This window comes from Thunnus albacares, chromosome 3, assembly GCF_914725855.1.
Source record: "Thunnus albacares chromosome 3, fThuAlb1.1, whole genome shotgun sequence".
Taxonomy (NCBI): domain Eukaryota; kingdom Metazoa; phylum Chordata; class Actinopteri; order Scombriformes; family Scombridae; genus Thunnus; species Thunnus albacares.
Window position 1 is genome coordinate 13208318 of NC_058108.1, and position 17432 is coordinate 13225749.

General features: G+C 41.1%; 2 protein-coding genes across 6 annotated transcripts in view; one reads left to right on the forward strand and one right to left on the reverse strand.

Annotated features, from left to right (window-relative positions):
• Nucleotides 1–17432, reverse strand: part of LOC122979231 (DNA-binding protein Ikaros-like) — a 32426-nt gene that overhangs the window by 11698 nt on the left and 3296 nt on the right. The window lies entirely within an intron of this gene.
• Nucleotides 571–16967, forward strand: LOC122979233 (insulin-like growth factor-binding protein 4). Its single transcript, XM_044346528.1, has 4 exons — nucleotides 571–1489; nucleotides 10369–10532; nucleotides 11569–11694; nucleotides 13457–16967. Exons 1-4 carry the CDS (start codon nucleotides 1132–1134, stop codon nucleotides 13592–13594), a joined length of 786 nt encoding a protein of 261 aa, XP_044202463.1. The 5' UTR covers nucleotides 571–1131; the 3' UTR covers nucleotides 13595–16967.

The following is a 17432-nucleotide window of genomic DNA, read 5'->3' on the forward strand; positions in this document are numbered from 1 at the left end:
GACATAATGAGGGGGGGTGAGGAGGGGGGGGGGGGGGGGGGGGCAACAACACAGACTAGAGTGACCACTGGACACACACACACACATGCATGCAAACACACATAAACACACACTGGGACCCTGTCGAGGAAGCAGGCATGAGGTTTTGTTTTGTTGAGGTTTTGTTGTTTGAACAATGTTTCAGCCCCATAGGCACTTACATGTGTGCGCTGTGCATTTGGGGTTTATTAAAGTAGAACATTTTCTGTCTTTTAGTTTAGGTTTTTTTTTTTTTTATGAACCCAGATGTTTTATAGAGAGATAATGACGGGGAGGGACGTGAGAGAAAAGTAAGCGTATTCCGTGTGTTAACAAGTGAGAGGGCGATTCAGCTATTTTTCTCTGTGCACTCAGGATTGAGAGAGGACAAGTGAGGGAGAGTGTATATAAGCTTGTGTGTATGAGTAAGAGAGCTGGAGAGAGACAGAGGGAGAGAGCTTTAGCCTGGCTTTTCTCCGCTGTGCCTTTCAGCTCCTCTCTCACTGTAGAAAGAGGCGTGTCCATGGACCAGTATAAAGTCCAAGGAGAGCCACTCATGTTGAGCCATTCTCAGGAGCGAGTCCTTTGCACTGCACACCAGCAAGAGGAGGAAACTGCAGCTGTTACTTAAAACACTGCCTTTTGATGACCTGTTTTGCATTTGGACACTTGTAGACCAGATTTTTTCAGCAGAGGGGGGGGGGCGAACCTCTGGACTCGAAGAGAGAGCAAGACTCACCTGAACACACTGGTGGATATCTTTCCTGCAACTGTTCAGTCCAACATACAACAAAAACTAGTTCTTATCACCACTACACTCGCCAGCCGAGCAGATCAAGAGCAGGCTCCTATTTCTGCGCTGTGAAATTGAATCAGAGGAACGGAGAGGCAGTACAGCAGAGGCTTTGTGTCCCTGCAATTGAAACACTAACCAGCTGAAAATATCAAAGACCATCCTGGACAAAGCGTTCCTCTCAAACCCCCCCTTGTTTGTCTACAATCTGCTGTTGAAGTAGAAAGTGATCAAAAGCTGCACAACACTCAAGAGAGGAGGGGGAGGCTGAGGGGACCATACACAAGGGCAAAAGACTGTGTGCAGGTGCCGGGGCTGCCATGGTGCGTGGAGGCGGCGTGGCAGTAGCTCCATCCTGGTGGGGCCTGTGGGCGTTTGGCACCCTGTCGTTGGTGGCGCTGTGCTTGTCGGACCAGGCCATCCGCTGCCCGGTGTGTTCCGAGGAGAGGCTGGCCAGCTGCCGTCTGCCGGAAGGCTGTGAGGAGACGGTGCGGGAGCCCGGCTGTGGCTGCTGCCCCACCTGTGCTCTGCCTAAAGGGGCGCACTGTGGTGTCTACTCGCCCCGATGTGGCACCGGCCTCCGCTGCTACCCACCGCGTGGCGTGGAAAGGCCACTGCACTCGCTGATGCACGGCCAGGGGGTGTGCACCGATGAGAGAGAGGTGGAGGAGAACTCAGGTGAGAGCGATGGGGTCAGAGTCTGTGATGATGAATACACTTCTTAACACTGGGCACGTCCTTCCTTTTTAACTTATTGGTAGTTCTAAATTAGCGTTTAAACCACATTCATCACCTCTGTAAATGTCTATCTCCGGGATGCTCTCGTAGTATGAAGCATTTAACAACTGTCAGCTGCAGCTGACAAGGTCTTTCCAAACCTGGACTGGTGTCTCTGCCTCCCTCTAGCTCTGTGGACCGATGGCCGGGCAGACCAGAATATTTTCTGTCTCTGCTCCCTGGGCCTTACCTGAGCCGGGCAGGGTCAGAGTTGGGGAGGTGTGACAATGTGCTGCTTGTTTACCCTAATCTCAGCTAAGCCCCGAACCAGAGCGTGCACACACACCAGCTCCTCACGCATGGCCTGATGGGAGAGCGCACACAGTCCCTCTGCTGTCTTGTGGCCGCTCGCTGTGAAGGGGCCCTGCTGTAAGACGCAGAGCAGGCTTCAGAGAGCAGTGCTGTGGTGATAGCTGGGGTGGGCGTGTGTGCATGAGGAGCTTGTACTGTATGTGTCTGCTGCATGTGTCTGCACTCTGTATGACTGTGTAGCCTGCAAAGTACATCATATCTGTTGTAAAGAAATCATGCATTTGGTTTAGTGACGCTGATTTACTTTCCCAGCAACCCTTGGGTGTGCAATTACCTCATCATGCCGATATTAGACTGAGATCCTGCAGGTAGTCGTGTAGTGCAGGCAGTGAAATGCATTGTGGTAGCACTGGGAGAATCTGCGTCTATTTGTGTGTGTGTGTGTGTGTGTGTGTGTATGTGTGTGTGTGTGTGTGTGTTTGTAATGGGAGGAGGTAATAAAAGCTGCTGTATGAAATGACTGTAATGGAGTGTGGCCAGTCTGGGGCTATTAGAGCTCTCTGCAATCAGTAATTCACTTGGTACTCTTTCATGGATGCCCCCATTCCTCCTCCTCCTGCTGCTACAGATGTCTAACTCTTCTTCTACTGCCGATGTCTCTATCACACTCTTTTAGACCGACTTCTTATTCTCCTCTCTGTTGTTACATTCCTCTTGCAAAGAAGAAAGTCTGTTTCCACTTTTACACAGTGGGATGTCTAATACTGGATGTCTTATCTGCATATCCAGTTCCAGTTCACTGCTTTGACTCTAACTTCTTCCTACTAATGTAATGGTCTCTACTGTTTGTCTTCCCCTGCTCTCAACAAAGGGAGTGGTGTTGATTTCCATTATGCCATATGAGACAACTGTTATAATGTTTCGCAGACAAGGTGGTTCTTTCATTTGTTCCAGATTATCTACTTACTGGCCCAGCGTTGCTTCCACTGAGCCCAGGCTCCCAGACAGTTACTGCTAATGGCAGTAGGCTATCTCCTAGAGCCAGAACACCAAAGATTTAGATCAACTTAGCCAATATAAAACTCCCAGGACGCTCATCTCCATTGCAGCATCTGTTTCCCCTGGCCCTGGGTGTACAGCCCCCCCTCAGCCCTAACAAGCCTTCGAGCGCATCGCCCACCGCGTCCAGCTTCTTCACGAGGATGAGCTCATCGGCACTCTTTCTGCCAGAGCTGAAATGAGAGCCTTCTGCTCTCTGTGCAGGGCCAGCATAGGTTAGGCCGGCACATAGCGTGACTAAATGGAATCAGAAAGAAGAGGAAAGCTGTTTAGAGCATGATAAAAACGGAGGGCTGTCTCAGCTCTGCCCGGCTCTGTGTCAGTTTCTACAGTGTAAATTCATCTTGCAGGGAGACTGTTCTCCCAAAACATTATTTATGCTCTTTGATGCTGCGGTGTCCGATCAGCTGGCCTGTAACTAGGTTATAGTGCATTGGGGGGGATTCTCGGGTCCTTTCTCTGAGGTGGGGCGGCAGTAGATGGAACATTTTGGCAGTAGATGGAACATTTTGGAAAGTTCATAAGTTTTGTTCTTGGTGTCCTGTAATCTGAGCACCGAGTTCTGTTTGCCTCCACACTCCTTCTCACCCCTGGAGTCTGTCATAACAAAGTGGGGAAGCTCTGCCCATTACATCTCACTGTAAATCAATTCTTCTGGGCAGCAGCTCAGATCCGCTGTATAAGAATGTTCAGTGTAAACCATGGCAGTGGAGAGACAATCAGAAAGGCACGAGGAGAGGCGAAGAGCAACTCTAGTCACAAGCAGGAGATTTCCTTTGTGGCGCATTCACCGTACTTATGCATTATTAAACAAGGGGGTGCATCTCCTGAATACATGTCTGACACTGCCCCACTCCTAGCAACAGTGAACATGCTAGATAAAAATAGAAGAGGGTTTTTAAAAACCAAGAGAATTTATAATGAAAAGGCCCCTGTGATAGAGGCAGATCTTGACAGCCCCTTGAAGGAAATTTAGGATTTCCAGGCGAATAGTTACAGCCCTGCATCTAGATATGCAACGGTTTGTGCTGGCTCATGATTATCGCTTCATTTCTAAGGCTGGGTTGCTTACTACAAATGCAAAAAGTAGCAAAGTAAAGGCAATGCAGTAAATAAGGTTGGCAAAAAAATTACGAGTCAGTCCGTTTTTTCTTTCAAAACTGTGTATTTCTCTCAAAATGTATCAACCTTAAGCCAATTATTGAACTGAATTTCCATAGCAACAACAACCACTATCCAGCATGTTATGTCAAGGTCTAAGACAGGTTTAGTGCTTCCTAATATCCCATTCTTAGAAACCCTCTCTATCTTAATACTTAGAATAAATCATCATGCGTATGTTGGCATCTGTTCCTACATTCCTGCCGAGTCTCCCCTGGTGTCGTATTCAAATGCTTCCCTCTGACAGTGAAACGGATATTATTTACAAAGTGATACAGATGTCAGATATGAAAAGCCTTACACCTACAGGCACACAAGGAGGTGCATGAATGAAGCTGTCTGCAGAGCCAGCCTCTGTCCAACTATGCCTAATTTACTGTGACGCACACAGGTCTTTATGAAAGCAGCATGCTAACCTAGATTTTCCTTTCTCCTACGAGGGGAGACTCCTCAGCACATTTTGGGAGTTGCGAACTGCCTAAAGATGTAGACATATTTTCTTGATGCTAAATGAGGATTTTCTCAAATGCCTCACAGCAGATGTCCCCTAATGTTGTGTATTTGCTTACTTTGGGTTCTGTGGCAGATTTGTACAGCTGGGGCTCTTTTGCAGGAGTAAATGTGATTAGCTAATTGCTGTCCTTTGTGGGACAGGGACCCCCTTCTGGTGTTGGAGCTGAGAGATACACAAACAATCCAACAATGTCCTGGTCGTGAAACATGCCTACTCTGAGGAAGACGATGAATCCTCAGGGTCCAGGATTTCATGTGTGAACCTATTCGTTTGCACCAAAAACACTGCAGAAATCTACGCCTCAATCTCGTCATAACAAAGGACAATTTTACTGTTACAATTATTTTAATAATTTCTAATAAAAGCACACTCTCTGAAAAGTGTCCATTAATGTACATGTATGACTTTCATAAAGATAATTAAATATTGGCAATGTGCCACTTCACTAGTCAGCAGAAATGCTATGGTAGTTCTTTTATTACTTTCACTTCCACTCATGCCCCTGATTCTGTATATATATTAAAACAAGAACAATACACTCAAAATTAAGCTTTAACGCTTTAACCCAAATTCATTACTGCTGCAGGTTTCCCTCTATTCATAGATCTATTAATCACATGCAGCAACAGGGCATCAACAAGTGATGGATGGTTTAGTATCACCCCAGATGACATTGACAGAAGTTACACATGTACAAGCAAATAAATCTACAAAACAAGCAGTAATGGTTTCCGGTGTGTGGAGTTATTCATGTCCCTGAGGTTAAAGGTGACTATGTTATCTACAGTTTTTATGGTTGGATGACAAACATAAATTCAGATGAAAAGTAGGATTGTCTTCTGAAAACAGAAGAAAGTATGAATCTCAAAGGAGGCAGCGAATGCAGAAAAAAATCTCACGCTGCTGAAAAGTTCCCGAAACATGTTTGATTTTCATCACATGGATGTTTTGATCCAAAAGATTTTTTGTCAGGATAAAAGATCATGTTTATCTGAAGACTTTCCTCTCCATCCTTTACTCATATTTTTGTCTATGATCCAGACCTGTGTGTGTGTGTTTGTGTGTGTGTTATAATCTGGCTAATGAGAGTAGCAAGCTATGAACAGGAATATTAGAGTTAAGCCTAAGCAACCAAACTGTTCTTTCATTGAAGATGAAAAAACTGCAAGAAAGCTGCTCAGATAGGCGAATAACTTGACATTTCGCTTCAGTTTCTGTGAACTTAGTTCTACAGTAGCGTTATTTCAACAACATATGTTCCCAAATGTCAATCTATAACAGCTGTTTAATTATAAAGAAGCTTGTGCAAAGTATGCATGTGCATTTTTAATTGTTTGCAGATATGTTGCTCCTAATTATTTCATGCTCCTTAGAGAGTGAATCACCACTATCAAGGCCAGTAGACCAATAAACTACTGCTGCACTGCTCTCTGTGGATTCCAACTTAAAAACATGTTGCGCTGTTCTTCTTGATGTCTGTTTTGACATCAGTTGAATGGGAAGTAGCCAGAGCAGCATCAGGCAGTGCAGCAGCAGGTTTCTTGCCTTCAGTGTTGATTTAACTTTCCATCTTTCCTTTGTCAAATGACACATTAAAGAGTTCCCAAATTTTTATTGGCCTTCTTACAGCACTTACTGGTAGTCTTGAACAGTGGTCTTACAACTGCACAAGACATAAACTCTGATGATTAACTGATTCACAGAAAGCTTCTGCCTGGAAACCAGCAGGCTGATACTCTGGCAGCATCCAGCGTTGAGTGAAAACAGCAGTTTTTCTGGTAGTAAGCCTAGCTGACTTTTGTGCTCACTGCCAGAAAATCTACAATAATTACTTATCAAAGTAGCCTCCCCAAACAGTGTTAATTTTTCAATAGATTAGTCACTGTCAGTACAGTATAATCTATTCTATCTAGCGTCATGAAGGACAGTCACAATGCTACAATGTTTTTCAGCCTCTTCGCTAGGCAGGATTTATGGACTGATATTTTATTTGAATCTGGATAATCCCAGCGCTTAGAAAACATAATGAATAAGACGGCAGAGCAGGAATGACCCTGGCTGTGGAAAAGGTCTCAGTAATGGACTTGGTCCCTGGGCACTGAGCAGTGAATCTCCACTGCAGTATTGGATGGATTAAATGCAGAAGTCAAATTGTGTATATAAGATTAAATATAAGATTGATAAACTTAAATTCTCAGCAATACTGATTGCATCATTTCTAAGCTATTTCTTTTGTGTTGTTTTGTACTTTTGATATCTGATCATTTGAAATTGGATTGTTTAGGTCAATACTGATATCAATAGTCATGAATTTAAGAAAATCCAAAAATGATATATTGGTCAATATTCTTTTTGTTCAGTTGCTGTTAATTTGCTCCTTAATAAGGATCCTTTAAATGTGATTTTGAAAGAATTGGGACCAAGTTATGCACTGAGTGGGACATTTTACTGTTGAAAAATACATTTGTGAATGTTCTGACATATCTTTGGCATTTATGCATTGTAATTTCCTGTTACTCTTATAACAGATACGCCACCACAGATACAGTATATCTGTCATATCAGCCAATACATCAGTGGGGTTCTATTAGGGATGGACAATATATTGATATTATATCTATATCATGACATGAGACTAGATATCGTCTTAGATTTTGGATATCATAATATTGTGATATTACAGTAAAGTGATGTAATTTTCTGAACTTACCAGAATGTTCTAGCTGTTCTATTATTTACCTTTATCCACTTAGTCTTTATATCCACATTACTGATGATTATTTATCAAAAATCTCACTGTGTAAATATTTTGTGAAGCACTAATACTACAATACTGTTGAAATATCAATATTGAGGTATTTTGTCAAAAATATCGTGATTTGATTTTGCCCATATTACCCAGCCCTAGGCCCTATACAGTGTAAGGAAATTGCTCAGCAGCTCCTTCCAGTGTTTGCATTTGTTCAAAAGAAAATGTAAAGGCTTATCTATCTACCTCCCTTCATGAATGCACTGTAACTATCCTCAGTCCGTCTGTATTGAATAGAGGAACAATGCAGTCATTATTTATAAAAGGGTGCATTCGAGGTTTTTGTACAAACATCATCACAGTGAAATCTCTTTTGGCTTAGATCCAAAAATCTGAGCTAGTAGAAGTATAAACTGCAGGAAAATACTCTGCCAATCTCACAGAATATAACTAAATATTTATCTGAAAAGGACATTTGTCTTTGGGGTTTACAAGTTCAGCCTGACAACCGCTAATAGTGGAATTTGAAATCTGATGACCCCTTTAAGTCCCTTGTGTCACTGTCACGAAGGCAGTTTGCTAATTCTTTCATTTCTCAGAATGCAAAGAGAAGACAAATATATAAAATAATAAGAGATATATCATGGTATAATGTAGATTAAATGTTGTAAACTTGTGTAAAGTTGTTGTTCCCGTGGAAGAAAAATGTGTTAATCGGAAAGGGGTCCACCAATCAAACTACTCTCTGTTTAGTGAATGATCCTCACGCGCCTGGTGGCCAGTGTGACAAATACATTTGCAAGTGAGGTGGCTGATGTGACAACAAATATTTAACTAAGGACTGGACTGAACAAGCAGTGCAGATTATTGTGTAATAGAATTTATCAGCTAAGTGCTAACAAAATAGAGCTTTGTGTTCACCCTCCTGTATGCTCACTTCATCAGTGCTGTATCATAGTGATTGTATTAGCTAGCTATGTGACCATGGGATTGTACAACATCTGTAAAAAATAGTGAACGGACCCAGGTGGATAGGGTTCAGGTGCAGGACAAAGCCAGTGGTGCTGTGATAGGAGTGTTGTTTTGTAGCATGTGATCTCCTACTTGTAGGTGGACCTGTCCTTTTTTTTTATCTCTATATACAACATGAAGCTGGCCTTCTGTTCACGTGGATGTTTGCCTGATGAAGGTTGTAGGTCCAAATGTTGCATTGATAAAAAACTTTTCGGAGACAGGTGGTTATCTTTGTTTATGTCTTAAACGGATCTTATTGGCTTAGTTTTGGCATATTACAATGTACCAATGTTCCTGAGTATGATCAGATGATTATGATGAACTACACAAGACCTTTCTTAATCTTTGCTGTGCACCTGTGACTGGCAATGCACTGCAAAGCATCAGCTCCGGGGCTGATAATGCACTGTAGGAAATATATTTTAAAAGCCAAGAGCTGCTGATCCAAATCAAATGAAACCACACAGAGAAGTGGCGACTTCCTCCGTGGAAAACAGCAGTGGTAGCAAACAGGACATGCCACCCCTGACCCACTTCTAAATCACTTTGGCTCGCCCTGCGAAAGAGCATGGAATCGGAAAAGTGTGAACTGGCAAAAGAGGAGAAACAACAACTTGGGACGAAGGAAACAGCTGAAAGCCTATTGGCTCTTGTGGAAGAAAGTGCTGATGAGCAAGGCTTAACAGCAACAAGACTAAAAATACAAACAGCCAAGAGACACTTCCCCCCAGACGAGCCAAGAAAGATGACTGTCTATGAAGTTTAGAGAAACCCAGTCACCTTCTAACTCCTGTCACCGAACTGTATAAATTCTCATCATCACCAGAAAATGGCCTAGGATCAATATCCTGAACATAGCAGGGCCAAGACTAGCATGAGAACTAGTAATGTGTGCCTTCATGCATTGTAGATCTGAGAAAATGCTGCAACCACATTGCACAAGATTAAGGAGGCTACAGACCCACCTTCATTGTCTCTTTGCCAACAGTGTTTAACTGGATGCCTGGCAGTGACCTTAGATATTAACCAGAGCTCAGATCTGGTTCAGTGATCACAGCAAGTACAGCTTCAAAATGGTAAAACCACAGTTGAAAGTGCTTTGATTCCAGTGCCAATCTGTAAAATGCCACAGGTTATGAGCTGAAAGCACAAAAACACAGAGCTGCCAAGTCTCTCAAGCCACAGGTGAAAGGCAGCATGCATGTGCACAAAGAAAGACACACACAACCTTTATCCCTCATTTTGCACATCTTGTTCCCCCCCACTGCTAACTAGTGCACACACACACACACACACGCACACACACACACACACACACACACACACACACACACACACACACACACACACACACACACACACACATACATACACACAGTTGTGCCCACTTGTGACAGTGCAAATACCCTCTAACAACCTCCATCTGGCACAGACTGAGGTTGTTGTGGAGGGGTGGAGAATGAAGAGGGAGGGGGCATTTCCTCAGGAAGCAGCTGGCTGCCTGCAGGGCCACAGAACTGCAGGATTATAGGGATGCAAAGGTGAATGTGGCACATGCAGACCACAATGTACAGAGGGTGGCAGAACAGGGGTGGTATCGTTTAAAAGGCCTCAGGGCTTGTGGCATGATTGTGGTGCAGTAGTTGTAAAGTACCAGGGCCAGAGCTGAGGTACAGATTACCCCCCACATGGCTCTGTGTCCTTGAGGTTAACCTGGCCTCATTTTTAGCCTACATTTCACCACGTGTAGCTGTATGGGATGTTATGTGAAAGGACGAGGTGGACTAGCAGAGGAGTTCCTGCTTTGTATCTGACATCAAATTATTAAATTATTGCACTAAATTACACTCGTATCAGCAAAACATGATGTTAATGTGTTGCATTAACAATCATGATGCCAAAGACCTACAAATGTTTTGGACAAATTGTTGTAATGTAAAGCTGTATGTAAAACTTTTGAATTGTTTATTTTTTACCTTGTTGTCGCATGAAAGCAACTAGAGGCTAAAGGCTCTTTCACTTGTCCTTTAGCGATGGACAGGCAGGATGAGATCATCCCCGAGCACCCAAACAACAGCAATATCCGGTGCAGTCCGCAAGACAAACGCTGCATACAGAAGACCCTGGCCCGACACCCTCAGAAATCCACAAACCAGAGAAGCAACACTGCGAGGGAGGAGACCAAGGCGGTGCTGGTGAGAGAAACAAACTCCTGACATCTTATCAGATTCACTGAAAACAACAAACCCAGGCAATCTCCGCTGTAGCACAGGCCCCAGCTCCAGCAGGTGTTTAACATTAAAGCTTTATAGTTTCAAAGCCACAAGTGTAACCGTCAGGTTATAAATTGTACAAATTAGTTATTTACAGACCGTAACATTTAATTGTGGTCTTGTGAAATAAAGCACAGGTGTACATTGGCATCAACATGCAATTTGCTGTTTTAACACTGGAAAGACCAGGATCATAACATCCCCATTAATCAGGAACAGGCCAGTTCTTCCACATTTTGGTGCAGTCATTCACACACAAATGTGTTACATGAATGTACAGTAATGCCACAGTCTGCCACATGTAGAATTTATTTGGACGGCCCACCCACGTAGGGATACTTAAACCCAAAAACCACTCGATGACATTTCTGTTTTTCAATTTTTCTTCCTTATTAAAGTCTTTGTGGAAATGCAATTGAAAGTTCAAATTGATTGAACATTCTTCTAGAATGATGTATTTATATGCAATCATTGGTTAGCTTGTGAATTCAAAGCAGCTGGCTCCCGATACAATATTCTAGATTTGTGTGCGCTAACAATGTAAACGCATTGACATTTCTTGACGTTAAATTAAAACGTGTGTGTTGCTGAGTGTGTAGTTATCATCCCGCAGCAGCATGTTGACACAGATTTAAATAAATAAATCATTACAAGCACATACCAGTTCATTTAATGTAATCAAATATTGAAAAACACTTCTGTTCATTTTGACTCAAATGGTATCTTTACCTGCGGCTGACTTTTAGATTTTACCCAAACTTTCTCATGGTTTTTTTTCTTATTTGGCCAATTTGAAAATTAGAGATAATAATTTAGCATTCCCTTTTCACACTTTTTTTTTTTTTTAGCAGTTTTCGTTCTTCGCTGCAAACATACAACATAACTACATCTGTATATCTGCTGATGTATCTATACAACAACTGAAAAATTGATCAGCCTCTTGTTATTTCTCCTTCAGGCTCCATGTCGTGCTGAGCTACAGAGGGCACTGGACAGATTGGCGTCGAATACCCGCACGCATGATGATCTCTTCACAATCCCCATACCCAACTGTGACAAGAATGGAGATTTCCACGCTAAACAGGTCTGTCACTTCAAGCGCACGCTCATGATGAGTTATTGAATTATTGAACACTATTTGGCTGTGTGTAATGGTGAACTGTGAATCTTTATTATTATGCCAATACAAATAAAAATGCCTATCTTTATACTTCAAACAGTTCCTTTCCAACTCCATCAGCAATGTCTGGGCCAAAACACAAAACATGCCTGCAGCTGATGAAATTTTGTCTTACTAGTTCAAGATCAACACAAACGTTTCTCCAAACAGACTCTCTTATGAGAGCGTGCTAATGCCAAGACATTAGTTTTCCAGGCTCACATAAAAAAAGTGATTTACTTTCACAAATCAAGAGCTGAACCGTGTGTGTGTAAAGTGGATTCCCCTAAACTGTTGGACAATAATCACTTCATTGCTGTGATGGATGCAATTAGCTTTTGGACGCAGTTGCTTTTGTTGTTATTCTGCCTTTGCGAGATTGGGCAACTATGCATGTAAGAGTGAGAGAATCAGGAGAACATAAAAAACACAGATAAGACTGCTGTGAGCTGTATGTAATCAGAGCAACAGACGCAGAGTCAGTGATAAAAGCAAAGCTCTGCTAAGGCACCGGTCATCAGGAGACTGAGTTATGTGGATTGTGTAACATGGTTAAAGTATCTTTGTCTGCACACATTCAGAGGCATCTGTTTACTGTTTAACTAAAACTGCATGGTGATAAAACCTATTGGGAAGTGAAGCACAGGTCATGGGGGACAACTGGGAACCATTTTATGGCAGGGCTGCTATGAGATTGTTAACTGGTCTTGGAGGCTTTTTGAACCTGTAAATCACTAAAGAAAAAAGTAGAAAATCATTTTTTTTTATTACTAGAATTGTTCAAGCTCACAGAAGAACTCTCTCAGGGGCTTTGAAGCAAATCATTAAATTACTTTCTACAGCTTGTGAAAAGGTGACCTGAAATACCAGCTGGGGTTTGTTTGCCTTAATGTATGATTCTGTTTAGGTAAGAAGACAACATTCTCTTAATTTTGTCTGATGCTAAAATATTTTTATACGTGACAAACTCCAGCCATTTGACCATTCATGCAAGCCAAGTGCTGCCAAGCAGGAAATATGTCCCTATTTGACCAGGTCTGACATCATCTTTAAGAATTATGACCTTGCATGCCAACAGAGCACTAAAAGATCTATACGATAAGAAAACACGATAATCAAGTTAATGGTCTATAACCTTTGACCTTTTGCTCAGTTTTATATACATCTGCATTCATTTATTTTTTGGCCACTTGGAGGCGGTACAACAAGCTGTGAACACAAAACTGACGTATTATTACCTTATAAAATACGGTTAACATGTTATCAAAACATTAGCTTATTTACACATCCAGCAGACATGGAGCAACATTAGCATTCATTTGGAGTTGTGTCTCTGGCCACCTGACGAATATAAGTTCAATATTCACTGTCTTATATATATAATTTAGCCTTCAATGTGCTGTTTGGTGCTGAACAGGTAGTGCGCAGTTAACAGTTACCTGCCAGAGCGATGAGAGTCAACAAAAAACAGTGAAATTGCGAACAGTAAGACCAAAATATTGATTTAGAAATGTTATAAAGCTCTAGAGAGCTGAAGGGAACTGCTGAGTCAGTGATATTTCTCTACTCACATTATATTTAGTAATGTGATCCATTGTTAACATGAAAAATATTGATAAGAGCAACTTTAATATTTGCACCTATATTTAAATAAGCTGTTGCAACTAAAATATCTATATGCCCACAGTGCCATCCCGCACGTGACGGCCAGCGGGGAAAGTGCTGGTGTGTGGATCAGAAGACGGGCATGAGGCTGCCGGGGCCACTGGAACTGCGAGGGGATCTGGACTGCCACCAGTTAATGACAGCTACTCTTAGGGATTGAGAAGTGTGGCAATGGGGGTGCAGGACCAGCTGAATTGTACTGGTGCTTATTAGTAGAACTACACGAGGAAAGGACTTCGCCCTAAAGCCTCACTTCACCTGAGGCCAACGGTACTTGAGCTTGCGCAACAAAAAGGAAACCATTGAATTGAGTTCTTTTGCTATTTTGTTTCTGTGTATGAGAGTATGTGATGAGTCTTTTGAGCACTTGTCGTGTATTGTTTCTACTATGTGAACTTAAGACCGATAGTCTTTAGACACGTGCTTTAAAGTAACAGGTGGCAGGATAAAAAAAAAAACTTCCACAGATAACAGTTGTAGTTGTGATCAATGTTAGAGAGCAAAATGTTTGGTTTTCCTTAGTATAACTTCAGCAGAATAATCTTGAAAAGTGACACAAAATGCATCAACCCTACCAAATCAACAACTGATCAGTCCTGAGATAGTCAATCTAGAGCGCTAGATCATCAGGACAAACCAGAAAGAGTCTCAATCAACAGATTGTGTATCAGTTTTGCTTCCTCACAGTCTGTGTAATTAATTGTAACAGGAGGCTCTTATTCTACTGTCCTACAGTAAATGTTGTAACCCCACCCATCTGGTAAGGAATTTAAAACAGACCATAAAATGTGTTTGCAAACACAAAGTCTAGTCTAGCAGCAATAAAAGATGGAATGAGAACAACAGATAAAATGAAAAAGAAACGGGTGACAAAGGAATGCAACAACCCCCTGCCCTGAGTTACCAAATGATAAGCCATAGCTTTTCATCACAATCAACATTGAGACCAAAGTGAAAAGTGAGATTAGTTTAAAAAACTGTATCTAAGAGCCCAGAATAGATTTGCTTTATCACCCCGTTGTTAACTCTGCATCCCCCTCTCTTTGCCAACAGGCTCTTTCTAGCATTGTGGTCCAGAAGGACTGGAAGCGAAGCTGGGCTAGAAACTCTGTATACTGCTGATAGGATAATCTTATTTCTCCAGCTGGTGCTGAGATGCCAGTGTGACTCTCGTGTTTATGAATATGCTTCAACATACAGGATTTCTCTCCAAACAGACTGCTTTGCAGAACTTTGGTGGTGCTATATACTGATTGTGCCAAAATACAAAACAAAAAAAGGCTTCTGCACTTTTTGGGCATTGTTTTGGATTGGAACAGAAGACTGGGATTTTTCAGGAGCAATTAGCATCAGCAAGTATGAGGATCACCTAAAGGTGTGACCATCTGCACTAGCTGTTGACATAAGCTTCCCAAGTGTGTTTTCAATGTTTCTGTCAAAATATGAAAGACAACATCGTACATTAGCTTTGCACTATCATTGCAGCTAAAAGGCTGTGTGTTTTATTGGCCAGTGTTGTAAAATCGCAGGCATGATGTTTGAAATAATAAGCAGAGTGTAATAACCTTTAATGATTAAGCTACTGGCAACATAGCAACTCTGATCCAACATGAAGCTCTGGTGTAGCTGTAAAGCTAACATAATGTTAGCACCAACAATTAAAGGAATGTTTTCCCAGTGCAAGTGACACAGCTACTCATCAAATATTTTAGATACTGTAGGTGAGGCTGGTGGTAGTCTTAAAACAATTTGAGACTGTTGTCATCACCACATATGGGTAGCCTGTTTTATTTGTCTGGGAGACTTTGGTTATTAATTGACACAAGCAAAAATTCATCTTGTGTGATGGAGGGTCTTTTGCAGTTTGAGCCTGGGCTCCCTCACTCGAGAGGAGCGTTGCAAGTCCATTCTCACAAAGAACAAGCATCAATGTAAAACTGACAAACCACTGGTTTGTGGATTGCAATGCAATAATATCAGATATGCTGAAAAAAAAAGGATGAACATAACACAGATATTCACAACTATTACACAATGGATTTTTGGTTCTCTTTATGTCTCTACACTCTGATTTTACCTCAGCATCAGTTAAGCTATAAACATGACTGTGTTGTGCACAACACACTGAAGGAAGGTTCATTCAGCTCAACACAGAAATAAGAAAACGTGCCATTGTTATTATGTTGTTGTTGGGTTTTTTTTTTTTACATCTTCCATATTGAATTCAAATCTTTTTTTCTTATTTGCAGTAAAACATGGATATACAAATAGAGTCTGAGAAAAGAAAATTTCCTTCATTTTGATACTTTCCTGCATCTTCAGGGGCTCTCTCCAGTAATCTCAATGCATCCATCTAACTGGGGACAGCTGACATGGTCAGTCCATTCCCAAAATAATTTTGACAAATTTAATCCCTTAGCAGCACATCTTAAAAGCTGTTGGTTAATTTCTGGAAAATCAAAACAAAGTTCTCCATTTATTTGTACATATAAAAATGTAAAATGTGTATTTTTAGTGCACTTTGGTCTAATTTTGCCACAAAACTCACCAATGAAGACTTGCGATATATTTCCATAGATGCACATCATGTAAATAATGTTTAATCACAATAAACAATTTGAACAAAATCTGATCAAAGGTAAATTATTTTCTCGTCTGTGTGTTGGCCCTGTTATTCTGTCCTATATAATATTAACTAGCTCTCAGTCAGAATTCTTTACTTGGGTTCCCAGTTATCAATTATTGTATCTGCAGCACCTGTGAAGAATTCAATCTAATCACTGATGCCAAGGATCAATTTATAACCTCTGCCGGAAACAGTGTATTGTCATCTGATGACCAGTTTTACTTGTTACTAAAAACGTATCCAAAGGAAGTTCACTAAAACACAGACAGAAGGATGGAAGATGGTGTGGGCGGAGACTATTTGTTAAAGTTTAAAATATCAAAAAAACAAATATCCTAAAATCTTTCCAAAGACTGCTAGCAAAGTGGAGACATCAGTACTACTAAGTGGACTGCATGCACACAAAAACAGTTCCAGCAAAATCCTATCTTATCATTCATCAACCAATGAAGTGTTACTACACATTCACACACATTTCTCTGTTAAATAGTCTTAATCTTTGAGAGAGAGAAGGCAAATGGTTTTGGCTTTGATTTTGTAAAGGCCTTTTAACTGCATAAACTGTGTATTTAAGCTATAGTATGTTTCTTGATCTCTAACTTTGCTGTACTGAACTGTAATTGCATTTCTGGAGAATAGACTGTTCCTGTTTGCCTCTGATAATATCTGTTAATGTGTAGAAGATATGAAGTAATGTTTGCATGCATAGAAATGGTCCGGGGTTGGAAAGAGCTTATGTCTTATGTATCTTGTCCACAACAGGACTGTTATATTAAAACACTGAAGTGAATCAAAGAACTGAAATATAGAGTTTCAACCAATGAAATGATCAGTTATATTGTAAATGTTTACCTGATGAAAATGTACACATTGTAATACATCAATTAAAACACTTTAGAAACTACAATGTTGTTGTTGTTGTCAGTAGTAGTAATAATAGTATTAGTAGGTAGTTTGTGATTTTACAGGATGATTTGGTTTTTCATGGATGTATCAGTATCATCGTCCAATATTTAAGAAGAAACTGCAGCACGTGAATGTAAAATATGTTTTGAAAAAGTGTTTTTGATTCAATTTGAATGTGTTGATATAGAAATGGTTGGACAGAGACAGAAGAATACTGATACATGAAGAATAAATCTATTCTTAGAGATGAATAAGTCATTGTTTACAGACTATTATAACGATCGAAAATTCATTTAATGGCGTTGCCTTGGTAGCTTACTGGTTAAGACACATACCATGTAACTGCAGCGTACATTGTTTGATTCCAGCCGTGGACCTTTGTCATATGTCATACCCCCATCTCTACCCCTCCTGTCTCTCCACTCCTTCAAACAAACAAACAAACAAAAAATGCCAAAAAGATCAT

Coding starts and splice junctions, on each gene's coding strand:
- LOC122979233 (XM_044346528.1), top strand. CDS start 1,132: ATGGTGCGTGGAGGCGGCGTGGCAGTAGCTCCATCCTGGTGGGGCCTG. Junction 1,490..10,368: donor AGAGGTGGAGGAGAACTCAG/GTGAGAGCGATG, acceptor CTTGTCCTTTAG/CGATGGACAGGCAGGATGAG. Junction 10,533..11,568: donor AGGAGACCAAGGCGGTGCTG/GTGAGAGAAACA, acceptor TTTCTCCTTCAG/GCTCCATGTCGTGCTGAGCT.